The sequence below is a fragment of the Micromesistius poutassou genome (genome assembly GCF_964030765.1).
Source record: "Micromesistius poutassou genome assembly, chromosome: 19".
NCBI lineage: Eukaryota > Metazoa > Chordata > Actinopteri > Gadiformes > Gadidae > Micromesistius > Micromesistius poutassou.
In genome coordinates, this window is record NC_140289.1 from 790,378 (window position 1) to 815,439 (window position 25,062).

Sequence of the window (25,062 nt, forward strand, 5' to 3'; positions counted from 1 at the left end):
CCCCTAACCTTAGGAGCCCTAACCTTAGGAGCCCTAACCTTAGGGCCCCTAAGGTCAGGGCCCCTGACCTGAGGGCCCCTGACCTGAGGGGGGCAGCTGGGGGCAGCTGGGTCAAAGCTGCGGTGGCAGCCGTGCATGCGAGGCGTTATTCTACCTCTGCTGTAGCGCCGACTCCGCTCTTCTGGATCCACTGACGCTATCAAACCGATTGACGTTTACAATATTTGCTCTGCTCAGCGGAATCCCCACAGTGGAAGGGTGGGGGCGTCGGGGGGGGGGGGGGGGGGGGTTGGGGGGGGGTGAGGGCGTCAGGGGGCGTGGCAGAGGGGGGGGGGTGAGGGGCGGGGCGGTCGGGGGGGGGATGGTGTTTATATGTTTCCTCCAGTCCCCCTGCTCACCCCTCGCAGGGAGCCACGCACATCCCCCTTATCGCTGCTCGGAGTGTAGAAAACACCGTCAGACAACAGACAACGCCCCCCCCCCCCCCCCCCCCCCCCCCGGCCCTAACCTTTAAGACAGGGTTAGGGTCAGTGGCGGATTTAGGTACGGGCGATACGGCCGCCCGGGGCGGCATTACAGGGGGGGGGCGGCACGAGCACACAAAAAAAAAAAGATCAGCGCATTTTCTATTAATCATCATACCCCCCCCCAAACAATTCCGCCAGACCCCAATCGCTCCCCCCGTCAACAATTACGCCAGACCCAATCGCCCCCCCCCCCCAGGTCAACAACTTTCCGGGGGGGGGCGCACGGAGGGGGTGTCCCCCGGGGCGCAATTCAATGTAGAACCGCTACTGGTTAGGGTCAGGGTTTAGCTAACCCTCCCAGCACCATGACAGGGTTAGGGTCAGGAGGTGGAGGAAGAGATGGAGGAGGAGGAGAAGAATAAGGAGGGGGAGGATGAGGAGGAGGAGGAGGAGGAGGAAGAGGAGAATACGTTGCAGGCGGTAACGACAGCCGCTTTCATCTCCAAAAGCTGTGAGATGAGAATGTCAGTGAAAACAGAGCGCTGCGAAATTAATCCCACCAAGAAAGATTAGCTTTAGCGCTGTAAGTGAAGCTATCAGCTCGCTCGGACAGACAGGTTGGCAGGCAGGGGATAGGAAACAAGTGGAGTGAAGTATTTTATTCTTATTTTTATTCTATTTGTCACCTTATCTTTAATATTTTTTCAAGCACTGCCACTTTAATTTCACTGCATTTCTTGTCTTTGTATGTTTCGTGTGAGTTGAAGGTTCTGAAGTTTAAAAATAAAACAGAAAAAGCACCAGTGTTGTGACAGTCTACGCACAAACGTTTTGTTCCCTGAAGACGTGGTCCCAGGTGGCTAGGCTAGCAGGCTAGCTGCGCGCTAGGCTGTCAGGCCTGTGATCGCTAGGCAGCACTGCCGGCAGAAGCTTGAGGCTGCTGTCATCCTCATGGGTTTTTAACGTCGGTTTTGTGACTGGAATAACTAAACAACTCACTGACATGAGTTATCAGATAGATCAGAGCGATATATCACCAACAAACAGCACACACGCTCACAAGTGAGATATGTATACTTGATAGTTTGCCTCCATCAATGGAAATGATCCAACTCTGAGTCATCTCTATGCCCTATGGGTCTAAAATGTCCAACAAGTGGCCTTTACTCAACAGTTTGTGTGATTTGGGCTAGTGATATAGAAACTAAATGACCCATACTGCCCTAATTAGTTAATAACTCAGTAGCCAATAGCTAGCAGACCTAGCTCCCATCGAGGTGATGGAGCGGGTGATGGAGCAGGTGATGGGCTACGGCGGGGGCAGCCCATTGCTTTAGGAGACGTCTTTAAACACACGCCGCCGTTAAACCAGTCGCTCCACCCGAAGGCCTCGTTTGTTCATTCGTGTTCATTCATCATCATCATTTGTCATTATAATCAGTAATCCGATGATTTAGCAGTAAAAGGGAAGAGAAAGAATACATCGACTGATTGCGGATACCTGACATTTAGTTAATGGAAATTCATCCCATTTAATGTATTATGCAGGTAATGTAAATTTAAGGCTTGATTAATTCATGAATCACGAAAAGACAGAAAAGAAAAAAAAAGAAATCAGCAGTGGCCTAAAGTGAAGCCTCTCACTCATATGAACTATTCACAAGAAGTCTGTCCACTCAATAGGGTTAGCATGACCTATTGATGGTGCTACGACCTGACGATGCGCTAGCGTAGCGCCGTACCGTAGTGGAGCCCCCCCCCCCCCCCTCCCCCAGTCTGGACGTTTAGATGCAGGAAGAGGAAGTTAAGAACCAGAGAGAAAACAATACGACTCCAGCAGCCTCTATGCGTTGCCGCGGTAACCTTCACACAATACTTATGGGGGTAATCTCCGTGGCAACCCAAGAGGAACGCAGAGACAGTGGAGCAATGCGTTCTATTTTAGAGGCGGGCGGGCGGGCGAGGGGGGTAGGATGGAGTGAACCGGGAGAGAGCGAGAGAGCGAGGGAGACAGAGACAGAGAGAGAGAGAGGCTGTGGTCCTTGTGTTTGTTTATGCCAGAGACACCGGGCCGCGGCTTCACCGGGGAGCAGATCCCCAACCGGCCCCATCCATCACCTGCTACTGGTCTGCCTCAGCCTGAACAGATCCATCCCACCGCCACGCACACGCACGCGCGCACAAACGCACGCACGCACACACGCACGCACACGCACACAGGCAGGTGAGGCTGTTTAGCGTCTGATTTAAGACCGGAGTCAGGCCCTCATCTCTTTAACCTCCATCACAGTCACAGGCTTCAAGGGCTTTACACACCGGCCAGACCTACAGACACACACACCGCCCAGACCTACAGACACACACACCGCCCAGACCTACAGACACACACACCGCCCAGACCTACAGACACACACACCGGCCAGACCTACAGACACACAGACCTCCAGACACACAGACCTACAGACACACAGACAGACACACACCACCCAGACCTACAGACACACAGACCCACAGACACACACACAGACCTACAGACACACAGACCCACAGACCCACAGACACACAGACCCACAGACACACAGACCCACAGACACACAGACCCGGACCAGAACACGGCCCCCTCCGTCTGTGATGAACCAGGCGGTGGACTCATTTACATTGAGGGGATCTCCCATTCATTCCCACATTCACACACCGAGGGCCGAGTCGACCACGCAGGGCGACAGCCGGCAGGTCAGGAGCGGTCGGGGCGAGGGACACCTACACACTCGCGCTAGGAGGAGCCGACCAGGATCCAACCAGCAACCTTCCGGTGACCAGCCGACCCGCTCTGCCCCGGCCGCCACATGCCGCCCCGGGGATGTGTTGTTTGGCCGGGCTGTCAGGTGAGGTTCTCCTCTCTGACGCCGGTTCCCAATCCCGTGGATCCAGACCTCCCCCTGGGGGCCGCTGGCCGCTGGCCGGTGGGTTCCTCTGGTGTCAGAGCGCGGCCGGGGTCTGCTATGGTAATGAGCACCGTGCGGTCGCTCCCTCGTCTGCTTGAGTGACAGCGAGCCGCTAAAGGACAAGCACAGCGAATACTGATATTTTTCTTCTGAAAAAACAAAAACAACAAACAGAAAACAAACAATCGCCTTGGCGACGTGCGGTGGAGCAGGGAGGCGACCGTGACCTTTTTCCACCGCGTCTTCTAATTTGGTCTGACGGTCAGGCGATTGGATGACGGACGCCCTGTGCGTCGATTCACCCACTGTGTCTCCGACTGCCTGCTTCTTTTCATGACGCTCAGCAGCGCTCCGAAACGTTTTCCATCGCCGCGCCGCCGCCGCTGCGGATCAACGATTAGAGGCGTGGCCCAGCTCTGACAGCCCCGCCCTCAAGAGGGGTTCGGCTGTCATCGAGCGAGGGTGAGAGTGTTCTGCCGCCTGGCCTTATTACCGTTGATGTTGCTAGGCACCGGGTGTGTTGCTAGGTTCCAAGGTGTGTTGCTAGGCACCGGGTGTGTTGCACGGTTCCAAGGTGTGTTGCTAGGCACCGGGTGTGTTGCTAGGTTCCAAGGTGTGTTGCTAGGCACCGGGTGTGTTGCACGGTTCCAAGGTGTGTTGCTAGGCACCGGGTGTGTTGCTAGGTCACTGTATGACACGGTGTTGACAGATCTGGGTTTGCATGCAAGCTGGTCTCTTTGTCTGTTTGTGTGCTTGTTGCGACGGTTGTGTCACTTGTGCGACGGTGCGGTGGTGGTGTGTTGGTGCATGTGTTGTTCTGCGGGTCCTCCTCTGTATTGAGTCCCGCCCCCTTGGGACGGGGGGGGGGGGCGGGGCCTAATACTAAACAGCGAGTCCTCCTCCTGTTTTTAGCCCGACAGCAGTCCTGGTGCTCTGGGGCCGGCCATCTCCGGGCCGGCCATGAGGGGCCCTCAGAATGCAGACAGGGGCTCTGGGAGCTGTTGCCGTGGAGATGATGAGTGTGGCTGGAAGTGAAGGCCACTCACTCAGCAGCACTCCTCTACATGCAGATACACCACCAGTCCAGACCATAATATCCCAGACACACTTCTACACACCCCTAATATCACAGATACACACCCTGATATCATATTCACACCCACTCCCAAACACACGCCCTCATCACTCACACACACACACACACACACACACACACACACACCGCGTGATCTGACAGCTGAGAGACGGACATGTTCGTCACCCCGAAGCTCCAACCCGGCGAGGAGGAGGAGGAGGAGGAGATGGAGATGGAGAGGGAGAGGGAGAGGGAGGTGAAGGTCAGAGCACTCCTCCCACTCCTGCTTTAAAGTGACAGCATCACGTCCACAGGCTGCCCCGCTGCATGCTAGCAGCTGGTCTGGAACCGCTCCCTTCATTTTAGATCTCAAAGACTTCTCAGTTGCATAACTATTCTCCACCGATGCACCTATTCGCCACAGCTTCCCGTTCCCTCAGATCGGCCTCCTCTGTCCACCTCGCTGTCCCTCCCGCCCGCCTCGTCACCATGGGGAGCAGGGCTTTCAGCCGCTCTGCCCCCCATCTCTGGAACTCACTCCCAGCGGACCTCAGGAACCTGGACTCTCTCACACTCTTCAAATCAAAGCTAAAAACTCACCTATTCAGAACTGCATACCCCACTTAACCATCTACATTGTCTTTTCTTATGTTTCTTATTTCTTACTGTTTTTTATTTTTTTATTTTTATGCGTTGTACGGTGTCCCCGAGTGCCCAGAGAGAGAGGCGCCTTTAAATAAAATGTATTATTATTATTATTCTATTATTCTAAGAACTACGCCAACACTTCGAAGAAGAAATCCAGAAAAGATTCAAGGAAAGAATGAAGGAAGGTTCAAACAAGCGAAACAAATATGGAATAAAAGAAAGACAAATGAGAAGCTAGGAAGGTGGCGAAAGAGAAGACTCTAGAAAAAGGCTCAAGATAAGGGAGGGAGGGAGGGGTTTGTTGGGCCGCGCCCGTCACCTCAGATGACCGGCGCGCCGATCCGTCGGCACGCTGCTGGATATGAAGAAGTGAAGTTCTGTGTGTGATTTCTGCCCAGTGCTCTGAAGGTCAAAGTGAAGAAATGTCATGTAGCTGAGCGCTAGCTCACAGGTTGTCTTTACCTTGGCTTGGAGTAACGGCTCACGGTTTCACGCGTGTCGGTCGCTAGTGTTGTGAAACGACGTCTGAAGAACCTACAGAGGTGTTGTTCTAGTGACCAGCTAGAACCCCTCACTTCAGCGCCGTGAGGGGTTCAGTCTCCTCTTGTTGGACCGCCGCTGGCCCCGGAACGAGTCCTCCGGCCACGGAGGAACGTTTTCATCACTTCTCCACACCCCGTCAGCCCGGCGTGTGTGTGTTGTTTGTGACCTTTACTTTCACCCGAGTGACAAACGACACAAAGGTTGACGCCGCGTTCTTTTGTCGATCTACCGGCCGGGGGGATTAAGAGTGTTCTACTAGGCTGGGCTCTGAGCAATGAATCACGCGGTGAAAGGCTGCTTCTTGGTGGTCAATAAGCCAGGAGATATGACTCCGAGCCCCGGAGAGACAGCCTCGTCCTGCGCTGTCGAGAGCCTCTGAATGGAGGTTTGTAAAGAAAGGCTCTTAAAGGCGGAACAAAGCAGCGCATTAATCATTCACAAAGTCCTCCGGGATGTGTGTGTGTGTGTGTGTGTGTGTGTGTGTGTGTGTGGATTGTCGATGCATAAAAAGCAGCAGAAATAAATAGTTTCGGAGTCTTAAAGGTTGAGCAGATTAAGAGATAATACTCTGGATGAGATACACACACAAAACACACACACACACACACACATATACACACACTGCGCAAGAAGTCCAGACTAGCTCTATTCACACTGCTTTGAAAGTGGGAGCGAATCGGAGATGACCCTGTCCAGGACGGCCAGTAAGGGAGCTGGACCCGGACTGGGAGCTGGACCCGGACTGGGAGCTGGACCAGACTGGGAGTCTGGGCAGAACCGGCTCCTACACCTCCTCCACCTGCAGCTCCCCTGAGGGCCACAGAGAGGACTCTTGGCTTAAGGGCCCCCAGCTCCTCTGAGGGCCACAGAGAGGACTCTTGGCTCAAGGGCCCCCAGCTCATCTGAGGGCCACAGAGAGGACTCTTGGATTAAGGGCCCTTGGCTTAAGGGTTATTTTCCCAGCCCCTTCCCCCTTCTCCTACTAGCATGTTCAATGACTTTGACCAATGGGAGGACACTGTCACGTGATTGGCCGATAGTGAGGCCAGATGGTCTGGTTGAGTCCCAGCCAAAAGGTTCTGGGTTCAAACCCCAAGGTCCTGGTTTTCTTTAGCTTTGGCTCAAAGTGCTAATACACTAAATGGTAAATAGTAGTGATAGATAATTACTAACACACGTGTGTGTGTGTGTGTGTGTGGTTCATTTCATATGTGTATAACTGCATATGTCTGTATTTGTGTGAGTATATATTCATGTGCGTGTGTGTATATGGGTGTGTATTTATGTGGATGTGTTCCTCAACTCCCTAAATATCTCCCATTTCCCACTCTTGTCTGCTAATGAACGCCGGTAGAAGCTCGTCTAATGGAATTACACTTTAATGCCGTTTGGAGCCTTAACGGCCGCAATTAATGACCTCCTTCTGTCTGAGACCTTCCCACACACCCCTCCCCTGATCGCTATAAACCCGGTAATGGCCTGCTCCCCGGACACACCTCCTGTTCTCCCCCGCCCCTCAAGATGCCCGCTAACCAGTCGCTAACCAGTCGCTAACCAATCGCTAACCAATCGCTAACCAGTCGCTAACCAGTCACTAACCAGGCGCTCAGACCACCAGTGCAGCCCTGAGGGGTCTGAGGGACGCTGAGGGCTCTGGAGGCTCTGAGGGGCTCTACAGGGCCCTGAGGGGCTCTATAGGGCCCTGAGGGGTTCTGGGGGCTCTGAGTTTAGAAGCTGTGGAGGTTTTGAGGTCGACGCTGACGAGGGTTTCAGTTTGATCCATCAGCTGATCTTCTAAAGCTCTTCCTGAAGCCAACGTATTCATATATAACATGTTCACTCATTTACACACTTATATAATGTTTGATACTTGACATGCTGTGTCCTGCACTTGGTGCCAAATCCTCCATCTGGGATCGATGAAGTCTATCTTTCATCATCTGTGGACATTTGTTTCGAATCGTTCCGTCGAGACCATCAAGCCCTTGACTGAAGCCTTCCAGACAGCTGTAATCTATACTACAGTGTATTGATCGATTCTGGTTTCACTTTCTATTGATGGCAACGCCTTCAGGCCGGCGTCTCACTGGACTAGAGGTCACCAGCTCCTGGTTGGTTCTCATGATAGATGTAGCACCAAAAGGTTGGCAGAAAAGCTTTAAAAGTGGGCACCAAAACTGCCAATGAATCTCTGAAATGATCGAAGGACCTTGCTCTGTGATTGAGCGTTTCCCGCTCTTCCATGAACCGACCTGCCAACTGGATCCCTCCCTAATGGTATGGCACGCGGCCCAGCATGTTGGGCCTGCTCAATAGAGGCAACATATCCACGCATGAACCAACCATATCCCTCACGATGACGTCATGTATGTGTACAGAAAAGAGCCACGGATACACGCTACATAAAACAAGCATCATGATGTGTCATACCAGCAGATGATCTCAAAGTTTGTGACCATTTTACTTTTGGACCCCCCCCCCCCCCCACCCCCCCAAACGCAACACAGCCGCCCTATTCTACCGTTTTCCCTTCCATTCCCCTGCGCTCTGTTTCCTGCCCCATCTGGTGTCCCATCTAGCCTCATTAGCTCCTTGTGACCCTGCTAATATGCTAACCCCGAGGCCCTGTCGTCTGTACAGATCATTAGCCTCCTGCTATCCTGAAGCTACGCATCAAAACAACTCTGTCTCTATCCTTGAGGAAGGCCAGACAAAGGAACCGTCAGGTTCAGCAAATGTGTCCTTACGCTACAGGACTAGTAGCCTCGCTATCGGGAGGAGTTATTTTGTTGCTATATTAAGCTGGCTGTGAAGCTATCTAACATTGAAGAGTGGGAAAGCCATCAGAGCTCATACAGCTTCCCATGGCTTCATCTCAGCTGCTCCATGTTGATTTGACCTCTATAGCTATGTTGATTTGACCTCTATATCTATGTTGATTTGACCTCTATAGCTATGTTGATTTGACCTCTATATCTATGTTGATTTGACCTCTATATCGATGATGATTTGACCTCTATATCTATGTTGATTCAACCTCTATATCTATGTTGATTTGACCTCTATATCTATGTTGATTTGACCTCTATAGCTATGTTGATTTGACCTCTATATCTATGTTGATTTGACCTCTATATCTATGTTGATTTGACCTCTATAGCTATGTTGATTTGACCTCTATAACTATGTTGATTTGACCTCTATATAATGATGATTTGACCTCTATAGCTATGTTGATTTGACCTCTATATCTATGATGATTTGACCTCTATACCTAGGATGTCTTAGTATGGCTGTTCGTTCTGCAGCCAGACAAACACCATGTAACACCGTGTAACAGTGAAGTGAAGATTCATTACAATTCGGTTCCCCCCCCAGACACTTCTGGAGGGGGGGTTCAGAACCAATTTTATGCCTCCCTGCGCTAACCGCCTGTTCCCGGCACTAAGCCTCTTTCAACAGGAACACAATCTGGGGGTTCGTAAAGGGGGTAAACACTGAACGGTTTTAAACGGTTGTAACCAAAAATATACAAATTCATTAGAAATGGAAATCTTGCGGGGGATTAGGGAGAGAGGGTTTGTTGCCTAGATTTCCGGAATTAGATTCCGGAAAGATTTCCAATTAGCCCCAGGTCTCCATGTTGATCTGGGTCTAGAACTAACACCCTGAGTAACACTCTGTTGATCTGGGTCTAGAACTAACACCCTGGGTAACACTCTGTTGATCTGGGTCTAGAACTAACACCCTGGGTAACACTCTGTTGATCTGGGTCTAGAACTAACACCCTGGGTAACACTCTGTTGATCTGGGTCTAGAACTAACACCCTGGGTAACGCTCTGTTGATCTGGGTCTAGAACTAACACCCTGGGTAACACTCTGTTGATCTGGGTCTAGAACTAACACCCTGGGTAACGCTCTGTTGATCTGGGTCTAGAACTAACACCCTGGGTAACACTCTGTTGATCTGGGTCTAGAACTAACACCCTGGGTAACGCTCTGTTGATCTGGGTCTAGAACTAACACCCTGGGTAACGCTCTGTTGATCTGGGTCTAGAACTAACACCCTGGGTAACACTCTGTTGATCTGGGTCTAGAACTAACACCCTGGGTAACGCTCTGTTGATCTGGGTCTAGAACTAACACCCTGGGTAACACTCTGTTGATCTGGGTCTAGAACTAACACCCTGGGTAACACTCTGTTGATCTGGGTCTAGAACTAACACCCTGGGTAACGCTCTGTTGATCTGGGTCTAGAACTAACACCCTGGGTAACACTCTGTTGATCTGGGTCTAGAACTAACACCCTGGGTAACACTCTGTTGATCTGGGTCTAGAACTAACACCCTGGGTAACACTCTGTTGATCTGGGTCTAGAACTAACACCCTGGGTAACGCTCTGTTGATCTGGGTCTAGAACTAACACCCTGGGTAACACTCTGTTGATCTGGGTCTAGAACTAACACCCTGGGTAACACTCTGTTGATCTGGGTCTAGAACTAACACCCTGGGTAACACTCTGTTGATCTGGGTCTAGAACTAACACCCTGGGTAACGCTCTGTTCACTCACTTTTCACCAACGCCACCGCATTTCATTAACACAGCAGGACTAGACCTCATGACGGGATTGAATCAGCATGCAGTGTTTGACAGTCTTATGCGCGAGTGTACCTGGTCCAGATAAGGTCCTGACCCCCCCCTTCCAGAACCCTACATGGACCTCTTAGCAGGGTTCTGTTGGGGTAGGACCCACCAAAAACATGTGTGCTTGTACTCTTGTACTCCGATTCTGATTCTGCTCCCTCTAGGACGTCTGCACGTGGCTGGTCAACGCCCTCGGCCTGCTTACCTGTCTGTCTGTCAGGCAGGCTGACTCTGTATGACTGCATGCCGGTCTTTCTTCCTAATCTGTCTGTTGATCTGCAATCAATCAAATAAGAAAAGAGACAGAATGGTCATTCATAATCAAATAACGAGACAATAATACGTATATATAAATCCATACAAAAACACAGTAGTAGTACTTAAGTACAATGGAGCCATCCACTTTAATACTGGCTTCTTTAAAATATACATTAAACACAAAATTAACTTGACAACGCACACAATGTCTTCCAGTGCTGGAGGACATTTAACATAGAGATGACACTAATACGTTTACTGTGCAGCACCTGCAGAGCCAATGCCCGACCGCCAGCTAAACACGGTCCAGCTAATGAAAAAGAATCGGATTCCACTAATTAAAAACAGCAGAATTCATTACAAGGGGGGGGGAATCTCTTAACCCTAGTTCCTGCCGCAGCACGGACCACAGACAGAAGACTCGTCCTACTGAGTGTCCTACAGGCAGTTCTCTAACCAGTCTAACACTTCCTCTGAGCTGCCGCCGGCCAATCATCAGCGTCAGACTCCCCCCCCCCCCCCCCGCTGGAGATCACATCAATCATCCTCCGCCGAGCGACAAGAGCTGAGATAGAGACAAGGAGGAGGAGGAGGAGGAGGAGGGGATGGAGGGAGGGAGGGGACGGAGGGGACACCAGGAGGAGACCAGGGACAGGAGGAGGAGACCAGGGACATGAGGAGGAGGAGACCAGGGACATGAGGAGGAGACCAGGGACATGAGGAGGAGACCAGGGACATGAGGAGGAGGAGACCAGGGACATGAGGAGGAGGAGACCAGGGACATGAAGAGGAGACCAGGGACATGAGGAGGAGGAGACCAGGGACATGAGGAGGAGACCAGGGACATGAGGAGGAGGAGACCAGGGACATGAGGAGGAGACCAGGGACATGAGGAGGAGGAGACCAGGGACATGAGGAGGAGACCAGGGACATGAGGAGGAGACCAGGGACATGAAGAGGAGACCAGGGACATGAGGAGGAGGAGACCAGGGACATGAGGAGGAGACCAGGGACATGAGGAGGAGACCAGGGACATGAGGAGGAGACCAGGGACATGAGGAGGAGACCAGGGACATGAGGAGGAGACCAGGGACATGAGGAGGAGGAGACCAGGGACATGAGGATGAGACCAGGGACATGAGGAGGAGGAGACCAGGGACATGAGGAGGAGGAGACCAGGGACATGAAGAGGAGACCAGGGACATGAGGAGGAGGAGACCAGGGACATGAGGAGGAGGAGACCAGGGACATGAGGAGGAGGAGACCAGGGACATGAGGAGGAGGAGACCAGGGACACCAGGAGGAGACCAGGGACATGAGGAGGAGGAGACCAGGGACATGAGGAGGAGGAGGAGACCAGGGACATGAGGAGGAGACCAGGGACATGAGGAGGAGGAGACCAGGGACATGAGGAGGAGACCAGGGACATGAGGAGGAGACCAGGGACATGAGGAGGAGGAGACCAGGGACATGAGGAGGAGGAGACCAGGGACATGAGGAGGAGACCAGGGACATGAGGAGGAGACCAGGGACATGAGGAGGAGGAGACCAGGGACATGAGGAGGAGGAGACCAGGGACATGAGGAGGAGGAGACCAGGGACATGAGGAGGAGAGGGGGGGGGGGGGGACACAACAGCCCCCTTCAGTTTGATGTACCGGAGCTCTGCTGCAGAAACAGCCGTCACCACCACGGTGTGGTTCACTGCTGGTAAAAATACAACAGCATCCTGTTTTATTAACAACGTGTTCCGCTCCTTCAAGCGGACAAACAACGATGGATATCCGAGTTGAAGGTTATCGAAATAGAAAGAGAGAGAACTGGAGGGGGAGAGAACTGGAGGGGGAGAGAGAGAACTAGAGAGAGAGAGAGAGAGAGAGAACTAGGGAGAGAGAGAGAGAGAGAACTAGAGAGAGAGAGAGAGAGAGAGAGAGAGAGAACTGGGGAGCGAGAGAGAGCGAGCGAGAACAAGACAAAGAATGAGAGACAGACAGAGACAAAGAGAGAATGAGAGAGAGAGAGAGAGAGAGAGAACGAGAATGAGAACGAGAGAGAGAGAGGCCTGCAGACGATTGGAAAAAGCGAGTGCTTTCTTGGCCAGCCCTGCCACCGGTCATGGCAGACCTTGAACACTGTGTGATGGACTTGGACATCTGCTGGCAATGTCAGAGAGTACTGGGCTTGGCAGATACTTTATTGTCCCGAGGTTAAAGGGACGTATCTGCCTGTTGTTCAGCCATTTATTTCCTCGGTGAAACACAAGCATTTGATTAGCTTCTGTTGTCTCCTTCGTTCTTCAAATTGATACAGGCTGTTTAGCGCTTTATAAAGCTCACCGGCCACTGGGCCGACCCAATACAACGGGGGCCATAAAACTCTTTTACTGTTCATTTGTTCATATTTCTTCGACAGTCTACTGGGCTTCCGTCTAATCAAGTGACATTTCAGGAGGATTTCAAATACAGACGTTTAAAATAAATAACAAATACTCCTACAATCTTTTTACACTGTGTGCATGTTTGAGGGTCGTAGTCTCTGGCCAATAGCCTCCTCCCTGGGAGACGGGCCGCGGGCGGGGCTGATGAAGATGGTGAACCACATGGGGACACAATGGCATTCTGCTGTAATGTGCTGCCCAACAGAAGGAAGCAGTGACAGGAGAGGAGAAGTGTGATCCGACATGGCCGCCTCATCCCGCCTGCTTTCGTGAACGCCAGACATGAACAGCAGCGTGTTATTCTTTACAAAGCATCATCACGTACAGAATGGTTGCACTCTTGTATGAGTACAGCCTGCTGCCCTCTAGGCCATTCTCCGTGCTTCTTAAGATTTGTTCTTAAGCTACCAAGGACTGCTTAAGATTCGGGAAGGTCATCAAAAGGCGTTGGAACATTAACTGTTGCATTTCTTCAAGAAATCCACATATATAATTAATAGTATATTTATGTATGACGTGTAAAGATGTTTAAAAAAAAAAAAGCAAAAAAAAAAAAATCGATAAATATATCGTCACTCATCTATCAGCTGGGACGTGAACCCATGAGCTCCCGGAGGCGTCGACCCCAGGCCTCCCCTCAGCCGGGCGGAGCGCGGGGGGGGGGGCGGGCCGGCGTCCCAGAGTCATGGAGGAAAACGCCCGCCTTCCTCTAGTGTGACTGACAGCTGTCGGACCGCGGCGAGCTGAAGACGTTTGGGTCGCAATGAGACCCATCCTCCGATGATGGATACGCCCCTTAATGGAGGGAACAGTCCAACGGCCTCGTCGAAGTCCGATTAGCATGCATTGATTCCTGGTCTCTAATTGAGAGTGGGGGTGGAATGGGAAGATGCAGGGAATGTTTAAACACCAGGGAACCCCAGAAGAGGATCTTTTTTCTTTTCTTTTTTGTTAAAGTTTGAATTTGACCGTGGCTTTATTATACTCACGTCTGAAACACGAAACAGCCTTTCTGGGCCAGCCTTATTGGGCCCAGGTTACCAGTGACATCATAAGGGGACTGGTAACCAGTGGCCTCATGGTATAAGATCGCTGTTGTAACCAGTGGCGTCATAAGGGGACTGGTAACCAGTGGCCTCATGGTATAAGGGGACTGTGGTAACCAGTGGCGTCATAAGGGGACTGTGGTTACCAGTGGCCTCATGGTATAAGGGGACTGTGGTAACCAGTGGCCTCATGCTTTAAGGGGACTGTGGTAACCAGTGGCGTCATAAGGGGACTGGTTACCAGTGGCCTCATGCTATAAGGTCGCTGTTGTAACCAGTGGCGTCATAAGGGGACTGGTAACCAGTGGCCTCATGGTAAAGAAGGGGACTGTGGTAACCAGCAGGATTCATGCAGGACTGACAATCCAGTCAACTTTGAGTATTTTGCAGCCTCAACACGTTGAGCAATTTATTGTCAAACAGTACGACATGATTGCTTGACGTCATTAAGTATTATCGATTATGTGCTAACCCTAACCCTACTGTGTCGACTGTCGAGAGATTGGTGCTTCCCGTGTTTCAGTAGCGTTTTCCCTGCAAAAACAAGTTGTGCAAGGGAGAAAATAAAGTTCAACCATCCCTTCAAAATAGTCTAAAAGCTATTTAGGCTGGGGGAGTCTAAGAAACTAACTATTCAGCTCAAAGTAGCTCTCACCACTTCATTGTTTTGCTGGAGTTCAGGCCGCATCGGCCACTTCCACAAGCTTGGTATCAAAGTAAACGGTGTGCACATGGCGCACGTTAGAGATAGGGAGAGCACCACCGCCATCGTGTGGTGAGTTGAGACGTTGCGTTTAGGATTCATATGACAAAATAGTCTGTACCTCAAATATGAATTTCATGCAGACTTTCCAATGAAGTGAAGCTAAGCTAGGCAGGCCTTAGATAATACTCAGTCAAATCCTACTAAATAAAAGTATTTTAATAATTATTTTGCATAAGAAATATCAGTGCTAAAACAAATGATACATTTTAAGACCTTATATCATAGGCCAGTGTTGATAAGAATGGGTCATGCTACTTCAATGTAAACCATTTACAACAGTGAATTCAAATTTGATAGGGTTTAATCAATGGCACTGACTTTATCAACACCATCTGACAGCCGATACAAGGGTTCGTGCTTCGAGAATAACTTGATTACCCTGACCCAAACTAACCTCAAAGCAATCTTATAGACAAGGAACCATTACATATCAAGGTCAAATATATATCGTTTTGTATAATTAGTATACATCGAATCCATTTCACAGGATGTCTATAGTGAAATAGCATAAATAAATGAAGCCATTAATACATTATTAAACCACCCACGTTTACCTGTATGACACCAAGATATTAATTATTAGTTTACTTATTTATAATCACCTAAAAAGACTTTTTAGGAATAGAATACTGTGCTTCTAGAGCGGGGAATAATTGTTGAGCAGGTCCTTGTCATCTTCATTATAGAGGAGGAGGAGGCAGTATCAAAATCAATCATTAACACACCCCAGATCTGTCACGCGGCCCTCGTGGAACGCATCGCTCTGACATGGAAACAATGGCAGAGAATGTGCGCTATGCCGAACCGGTTCCCCGAGCCGTCGTAGCCGCAGCAAGTATGCTCCACTATGACCAGAGGGTTCTAGACCTCATCGTTGGTGTTGTTGTCCACATCCCCGGGGGGGGGGGGGGGGGGGGGAGAGCGTACACCTGACGCAGTCCTCACTCGCCATTTAAAGTGCATCGAGTTGTCACACAAAGAACACCATCGAGTGATCCACACAGAGGCCCGGCCACGCACACACCGCGTCACGCCTACTGGGGTCCGTTCACGGTGCGCCGTCGGACACACACACACACACACACACACACACACACACACACACACACACACACACACACACACACGATCCTTCATTCAAATAACAATTGTTCAGTCGGCAATGTACTTCCAATTAAGTCGCACAGCATTATTAAAAACAACTCCAACTCTTTTTTTTTTTTCTTTCTTCTTCCGGCATCGAGTGACAGACACTACTCCTCTTTGCCCGCTCAAACCCAACGGTCGGCGGACGAGAGTTCCCGGTCGGTCGGGGGCGGTCCGCGGGGCGGTCGGCCGGGCGGTCCACGTGCGCGGCTAGTAGCGGTTGGCGTCGTCGTAGGAGGCCGCGTCCGAGTCAAAGTAGCCCTCCAGTGTCCACTGCAGCGTCTCGAAGGTGGGCCTGTCGTGTTCCTCCGCCTTCCAGCAGTCCTGCATGATCTCGTACATCATCTTAGGGCAGTGGGGGGGCGCCGGCATCCTGTACCCGGTGGGCACCTTGGAGACCACCTGGTAGTTGGTCATGTCTGGGGGGGGGGGGGGTGGGGGGGCAACCGAAGGCAGAGGATTAGGGACGAATCCAGTGGTAGGGGTCGTATCAACCGCATGACCGATGGCATTGGGACGATCGCGATGCTCGAGTTAAAGCGAGGGTAGGGCAACTCAAACCAGCACGAGTAGGCTACATTTTTAGAGGGGCGACATCATGTCACCAGGTGAGAGTGTGATTTGAGAGCCGTTTGAAAATCTGCCTTTCCCTGTGCCCTAGTGACTGACATCACAAGTGGGCGTGTCCACTTACATGTACGCTGGACAGATCGGTCCACCAGCCTACCCACTGGACCGTGGCAAATGTTGCCTATCTATCCGTCATACATCTAGGTGGACAAGCCCCCTAGTGATGTCACTAAAACACAGGAATAGGCCGGTTTTTCAAATGGCTTGTAACGGCTAATCACACTCATGGTGTGTTCCAGATGCCTCGGACACCAGCCTTCCGAGTTGCACGTTGTGACGTCATTTCCTGTCTCGTAGCACTTAATAGTTACTTATAGTATGGCTAGTCATTGTTAGTTACATTAGCCTCTTCAGCAAACTAGCTCTAAAACAAACAACACAACTTTACAGTGTATCGCACGCACATATAGTATAAAGTACATTGAATAAAGTAGCAATGTAATCAAGTGTGTAAGAGCATTTAAAAATCTCTTTACGGGTCATTTTTGTTGAGAGTGTCATCGCTGAGCTCGGTTTACTCTCAGAATTCCGAGGGGGCGCGACCAAAAGGGGGCGTGCCTCCGAGCAAGCCTTTTAAATGAATGGCCTACCCTAGCATTAACGACACAACATTCCCATTTGAGACATTCCAACATTCCCACAATCCTACCAGCTTTTATACGTTTTGAAGTTTGGATAGGAGCAAAGCAACACTAATCTAACTAACCCTAATCTTCAATCTATAATCATGATTCGTGGTCATGCTTCCAGTATTGCCAGTATAGCTGACTAGGCCTGGCTTTTGCCAGACCAAGCTCAATCGTAGATTGCACTTTGGTCTGGGGAAGCTGCTGTCATTTTCTTCAGCACAAGAGGCGTGATCAACGGGCGTTGAGTTAAATTGACTGTTTGGCTGCTTGCCGTCGCTTCCCTGTCGTCATTGTGTTAAACCAGCCAATAGCGCGCCGGGGGGGGGGGGAAAGCCAGCTTGGTGATTGGCTCCCGCAAAAACGTATCAAAACTAGAAAGAAATGTATTGCTGTTCTCCAGACCGTTCTGCAGGGCCAACTAAAAAACCGCCCGGCAGAACGGGCGGGGCTACCCAGTCTCGACTAGGAGGGGTCACAGGGTCTTACTTGGGTAGGGCATCTGGCCGAAGGTGATGATCTCGTGCAGCAGGATGCCAAAGGACCACACGTCCGACTTGATGGTGAACTTCCCGTTGTGGATGGCCTCCGGGGCCGTCCACTTGACCGGGAACTTGGTGCCCTCTCTGGCCACATAGTAGTCCTCGTTCTCCATCTTCAGGGACAACATTAAAACATCCCATAATCAGGCCCTTTTTAGGGGTAAGAATTGAATTGACACACACAAGAAGCTTACTGGGCATGTGGCTCTGGAGGTAGAGCTTTTGGGGTTTGGCTGGTAACCAGAAGGTCACTGGTTCGATCCCCGGCACCTCCTAGCTGTGAGTGTGGAGGTGTCCCCTGAGCGAGACGCCCTCACCCTGACCCGCTGCTCCTGACCCGCTGGCTGTCACACCGCCGTCGGTGGGTGAATGCGTGCATGAATGGGTGAATGTTAGGCGGTATTGTAAAGCGCTCTGAGTGGCCACTGGTTAGAACAGCGCAGTGTATATATTAGGGATGGGTCAGAATATTCGATTATTCGTTCCCGAGGGTCAAAGCCGATTTTGAACATTTGGACCGTTAACATTTTTTCCCATTCAAATAAACAAGAATTAACGGACGGAACTAACGTTGGTTCTGTAGAACTATTAGTTTTTTTTATTATTATTATTATTAATCATGTACAGAAAAACAATATACAAGCATCAATATTAATATATACGCATACAACACAAACACTGATCACTGTTAAAGTTTTTTGTTTTTTTTGCGTTTAAGATAAGTGATTAAGTTAAGTGATTTCTTGCCGATGATCCATGGCTGCCTTTGTGAATGTCGGCACACCTCGAATAATCGATCATTCGTTCATCACCACCCACTGATTCTTCGACCATGAACAATTTGAGTTCTTCACATCCCTAGTACACACACGCAGTCCCTTCACTCACTATGAAGACGCGGGCCAGGCCAAAGTCGGCCACCTTGCACACGTTGTTGTCCCCGACCAGCACGTTGCGGGCCGCCAGGTCGCGGTGGATGTAGTTCTGCAGCTCCAGGAACGCCATGCCCGACGCCACCTGGGCCGCCACCTCGATCTGGTCTCTGATCCCCAGCTTGCTCCCGTTGTCCTCTGTGCGTAGGGTCACACACACACACACACACACACACACACACACACACACACACACACACACACACACACACACACACACACACACACACACACACACACGGATATTAAAGGTGGTGTGGGGTTATGATTGATCGCTTTGTGATGGCAGACATCTGGGTACGCCAATATTAACAGGCATAAAAATGTTAATGTTAACCCACATCACATCAGTGCAACAATCATATTATTTAGCCTGGGGGGGGTGAGTTACAGTAAGGCCTGGGGGGGTGAGTTACCACCCCCCCCCCCCCCCACGCAGCAGCTCGCCAATGCAGTAAATATTCTAGCAGAAATGAAATTAGGACCTCAAAGTTGAAATGAAAAACATGAAATAATCTGCATTGGGACATCACTGAAGATACACAGGGACGAATTCAGGAAGGTTTACCTGAATGTTTCACAGCGTCCCTTGGCCAAAATGCACTGTACACAGCGTCATAAACAGCAACACACACACATCACCATGACGAGCTGAGGGCTTAAGAGATTGTAGCTGTCCTCTCTTCTCAGTTTAAGTTAAGTATAGGGTCGGAGATCCCAGTAGTCTTCAAAGTCACATTATGTCACATCCTACACACTATAAATCCAAGTGTTTAGACAAAAACCTGCAAGGTAACACTAACCCTACCTTCAGCTGGTTGTTTTGTAAAACAATCGCAGGGTGCACTTACTTTGGAGGGATTCTGAAGCATGCCCAACACAACCTTCTTAAAAGCAGGCCGCACTTTGTAGGAATTTACAATCTACAACGCAATAGCACTAGCATGCTTTTAATAAAAGCAGGGTACTCTTTGGAGGAACTCTGAAGCTAATACACAATCAGTGTTTGCTTGACATTATTAATGTTTTTTGAAGCAGGGTGCAAATATTTGACGGAATTCTAAAGCTACTACCTACCTCGAAGGAATTTAGGAGGAAGAACGCAATGAGCGCAATGAGGCTTAATGAATGAGGCTTTTAATAAAAGCGGGGCGCTCTTACTTTGGAGGAACTCCAGCAGGCTGCCGTTGCTCATGAGCTCGGTGATGATGTAGATGGGGGCCTCCAGCGTGCACACGGCGTACAGCTGGATGAGCTTGGGGTGCCGCAGCTTCTTCATGATCTGCGCCTCCCTGAGGAAGTCCTCAGAGTCCATGGTACCTGGCAGAGCCACAGGAAGCAGTTAAGAGTCAGTACAGGAAGTTGATGCACATGAGCGGCCTGGACTGGATTATCTCTCCGAAACCTCTGTGACATTTTAGACATTCTTTAAATAGGTCCCATGGCATGAAATGTTCACTTTATGAGGTTTTCTAACATTAATATGAGATCCCCTAGCCTGCCTATAGTCCCCCAGTAGCTAAAAATTGCGTTAGGTGTAAAACGAGCAGTAGGTATCTTGCTCCGCCTTTGAATGAAAGCTGATCCCAAAGCGCTGATTTGGGATCCGGCGCCATATGTCGTCATATGGGACCAGGTTACCTCCCCTTTCTCTGCTTGCAAAAGTTTAGATTTGGTAGATGTGATTTCCTGTATTCTGGTGCATTTTGGGGATGGCCACTACCTAAAAATGTGTTCAGATTCATAGACTACATCCTGACTTGCAGGTCCTGGACAAACTTACACTGCACATACAGACCTACAGTATTGCATTCCACCAACCAGGTCCGGTCACCCTACGGTAGGTTCGCTTAGCAGCGTGGCGGTAGGTTAGCTTACTCCTGAGTGGAGTGGTTTCCTAGCTTAGCTTGCTCACCCGCTTTCAACGTCTTCACAGCTACTGGCGTGGTGTTGTTCCAGAGGCCCTTGTAGACCTCCCCGAACTGCCCGGCTCCCAGCCTCTTCAGCAGCTTGAGCGAGGTGCGAGAGATCTCCCACGGGTCCTGGTAGGAGAGGCCGTGGGTCTGGGGGACTTCCATCTGAAAAGGAGGAGTTAGCACTGGCTCAGCTGGAGAAACAGAAACAGTACAGAGTGAACGCCCAATAGACACATCGGAGGTTCAACCGGGGTGACTAATCGACACGTCGAGATCCCCTTGAACCCGGACAAAAATGCAACAGGAAACGCTGAAACTGAATCAGGCAGAAATTTGAAACATTACGGTAATAAATCAGCAGGTTCAGATTTGGTAGATTGATTTCCATTAAGACGGAAAAAAAAAATCGGATCACATTTACCCTTTTGCATGGTTCAAGGAGTCTTGCGCAGAGGCCATCTTCTTGCAGAGCGTAGTGTTGCACCAACTCCTTGAGGGTCTCAAACGTTCTGTTCTTCGACACGTGGTAGTGGCCGTTCTCCCCCCGACGCAGTCGGTAATGCTTTGCCTTCCCCCTGTCCAGCACTGAGACAAGGAGACAACACACCGGTCGGTACTGCTTCACCAGTAGACTACACACCGGTCTGTACTGCTTCACCAGTAGACTACACACCGGTCTGTACTGCTTCACCAGTAGACTACACACCGGTCTGTACTGCTTCACCAGTAGACTACACACCGGTCTGTACTGCTTCACCAGTAGACTACACACCAGTCTGTACTGCTTCACCAGTAGACTACACACCGGTCTGTACTGCTTCACCAGTAGACTACACACCAGTCTGTACTGCTTCACCAGTAGACTACACACTGGTCGGTACTGCTTCACCAGTAGACTACACACCAGTCGGTACTGCTCCCCCTGTCCAGCACTAACCAGTGACAACACACCAGTCCGAGTATCTTACAGGGGCCATCGGGTTTATTGGTTTAACTTTACAACCTTGGAACATTTATCACTCCACCGATGGAAACAATGCCCATCTCTGACGTAGCGCATTCTTTCTGGAACAAGGAAGTCAAGGGGACATTCTGGGAGTGGCCACATGTGATTTAACTGAGCGGATTAAACATTAGCACTTCATAAAAGTGTTTTTAAGAGGAACAGTAGTAGTGTTGCTGAAGTCCTCCTTTGAAATAACAATTTTTAGCTGTTAAAGTCAAATGGTTTTATTCTCCGCAGTATAACATCATTAAGTTAGGACAAGGCCATCTTAGCTTTCTTACTGACAAACACAGATGGAGCAGGCCATGTTCTGGTTTTAGATACAATATACAATATATTATATATAATATGTCAATCTCCCTTAAGGTTCCACCGCAACGTGGCATCTTAAGGGAGGAACCTCTCCCTTAAGCTGCCACCTCAACGTGGGATCTTAAGGGAGGAACCTCTCCCTTAAGCTGCCACCTCAACGTGGGATCTTAAGGGCGAGAGGCAGGATGCCAGCTCCCCAATACGTTCCTTGGTTCCTCCCTGCCATCTAAACCCCAGTCAGAGTCTGAGGTCTGAGGTCAATAAGGGTAGTGTTCCCCCCCCCTTAAGGACAAGCTATGGGGCATTAAGGGGCGACTCATCGGACCGCCCAGAACAAAGGCTCTTTTGATTCCCAGTTTGTAATGGAACGCTCCCAGTTCCCAGTGTGGCCATAGGGGGGGGGGGGGTCCTTACCGGAGAGGGACAGCTCTCCGCTCTGACTCTCACAGTTCCGGATGAGGAAGGCTCCGTGCTTGTTGCCTCCGGCCATCAGCTGCTTCTCCGCCTCCAGCCTCTTGGTGTCTGGGAAATACCACCTGCACCCAAACCAGTGTCACCGAACCAGTCCAACCAGTCTCAGCCCGGGATCACACACACACACACACACACACACACACCTGATCACTTTGAGCCCTTTACTTTTTCAACAATTGGCTGAAACATAATCCCAGAAAACACACATTGTGTTAGAAGTGACACATAAATATAACATTTAGTTAGAACTGATTTTAGATGGTTCGTGTATCACACACACACACACACACACACACACACACACACACACACACACACACACACACACACACACACACACACACACACACACACACACACACACACACACACACACACACACACACACAGTTTCCCCCCCCCAAAAAATATCACTGGAATGGAAGATGAAATTTGGGCTGCGGTTGTAAATATTTGTCAAAACAAAGTCCTTTTATGGTCAAAAACACAGAGATGCGTGGTCTACAGCGTATGTAGCTGAATACTTTCCAGCTTTACATATGGGTTTCTGGCGAGCTTATGATTCGGTCTGGTTTTCGTTGAGTCTGAAGAGTTTTAAGTTGTGATCGGGCTGGAAATGACCAATCTGATCTGGCAGCACCCTATCTGATCAGCACATTGAAGACTGCTGGTTTCTGTGTCAAAACGAACAGAAATGGACTCACACCCCATAACAGGACAATAGCTTGGGACCTTTAGACTCTTGTCTAAGCAGAACTGGTTCCCCATACACACTGAGGTGACGTGATGTCAGAGTAATGGACATAGCCTCCCATCCCCGATGAAACAAAAGCGGGGACGTGGGGCGGATCTGCTCGGAGCATGTTATCAGAACAGACAACAGGAAAAACCAGTAGGAACTCTGAAGCACCAGTATCAGTACGGGGTCCTCCGACGAGCAGGTGAGCCCAGCATCTAAAGAGGAAGACCTTATCGCCTGGTGGGCGGACACCTGGTCCCATTAAACAGACAACTGGTCAACTGGTCGAACCTCGACCTGGTAATCATGAACCTTGACCGGGTTTTCCCCCCCACCATGAGAATTATTAACGTTAAGGTATAGGCCTGCCTTCACTTCCCGCTTAGGAGCCAATCATTAAACCACCTGAACGAAGAAGAACTAAGAAGAAACACTTCATAAAGAAAAACAACTAAAATAAAAATAAATTCAATTCATTACAATAATATATGAAGCTAAACCTACTTGGCTGTAAATTAAAACAAAGTTAATTAGACATCAGGGTTGTTGTTTAGGTAAATATTTTTTAACAGGATAACTTAATTAGAAATTAACGCGTTGGAAGGGATTGGAACAGACAAAGCCCTTGCCCTTGCCCTGGCCCTTATCTTGCACCGTGATGATCCACACCTTTGCGCAGCGTATGGTCCCGGTGCTCCTTGTTTACCTGTGACGGAACCATCCTCATCCTCATCGTAATAAGTCCTATGAAGGCTACTCACGGCTCGGACTCGATGCTCTCCACCGGGGCCACATAGTTGGACGGGATGTACCCCTGCTGGGAGACCGACAGCCCGGTGAGGGCCCGGGCCACCCACCAGTCGCCGGTACTCTTGTCCAGAGCTTCCAGTTTGTCTCCGGTGTTGAAGCTCAGGTCGTCCTCCGTGCGCGCCGCGTAATCATACAAGGCGACATAGACGAGCCTCTCGGGGGCCATGCCGGGGCCGCTGGGCTGAGGGGCCACTATCACGATGTCCCCTTTACTGAGGCCCGGCCGGCTGTCCGGAGGAGCCTTCTTAAAGTAGGACAGACACGCCGAACAGCATGAGCGGCATGCGTCCTGAAAGTCCCGGAACCGGGTCTCCATGGTGGACTGTAGCGCGTAGCGCGTCTCGCGTCAAGATGATCCGGATGATCCCCCCCCCTGAGTGAAAAGCTCAACCAGCCGTTCTGTCCCCGGAGAGTCCTCGGGCCATCGGGTAACTGATCGGCGGGTGTCCAGAAGTTGGAGACTATAAAGGTCCGCCGGGTCGTAAAGATGTTCCCGTCGCTCGTTGGACCCGAACCATGGGAACAACAAGAAAGTGTTGGGGCAGCAGTTCGGTTTATGGCCGCCGGTGTCGAGTGTGGGCCTAATCAGCTGCACCTTCTTCACCTGAGGAGCAGCCAGCGCCCGGCGCGCTACCGTCATTACGGTAGGAAGCCCTGCTGGGGGTGGTTTCGTTCAAATCAGAATCAGAATCAGTTACTTTTATTACATCTTATTGTTTTATTACGTCTTAAGTACACAAGAGTAAACTTCTTAGGCTTGATTCCTCAACAGCCACATAGCAGCAACAATACAAGATAAGGTAGTCTAAATAAAGATAGGTAAGTACAAATAAGTAACAGCATAGATCACAATAATAAATAATGATGATAAAATAAAGTCAGTTATAATAAAATAAACTAAAACAGTTGTAATAAGTAATGAGGTGTAGTAAAGTGTTAAAGTAGCCTAAATTGTAGTAGGCCCCCAGCCCCCTATAGATAATCTTTACTACAATTTAGGCTACTACTTAACACTTTCACTTCACTTTACTGTTTATTTACTTAAAACGTGGTGTGTTACCCGGTAACACACCACGTTTTAAGTAAATAAACATATATT

General features: G+C 50.0%; 1 protein-coding gene across 1 annotated transcript; it reads right to left on the reverse strand.

Moving 5' to 3' along the window:
- Positions 1-15,746: 15,746 nt before the first annotated feature.
- Positions 15,747-24,516, reverse strand: frk (fyn-related Src family tyrosine kinase). Its single transcript, XM_084484051.1, has 8 exons — positions 23,915-24,516; positions 22,355-22,476; positions 21,044-21,207; positions 20,622-20,784; positions 19,868-20,026; positions 18,663-18,844; positions 17,722-17,887; positions 15,747-16,395 (listed from the first exon to the last, which is right to left on the reverse strand). Exons 1-8 carry the CDS (start codon positions 24,277-24,279, stop codon positions 16,187-16,189), a joined length of 1,530 nt encoding a protein of 509 aa, XP_084340177.1. The 5' UTR covers positions 24,280-24,516; the 3' UTR covers positions 15,747-16,186.
- Between the last annotated feature and the right edge of the window lie 546 nt (positions 24,517-25,062).

Bases quoted from the DNA above. Each gene is read 5' to 3' on its own strand.
- frk (XM_084484051.1), bottom strand. From the start codon at position 24,279: ATGGAGACCCGGTTCCGGGACTTTCAGGACGCATGCCGCTCATGCTGT. The intron at 22,477-23,914 runs GTGAGTAGCCTT...GTTTGGGTGCAG, and splicing joins GAGAGCATCGAGTCCGAGCC to GTGGTATTTCCCAGACACCA. The intron at 20,785-21,043 runs GTAAATGTGATC...CCTCCTTTTCAG, and splicing joins TCCTTGAACCATGCAAAAGG to ATGGAAGTCCCCCAGACCCA.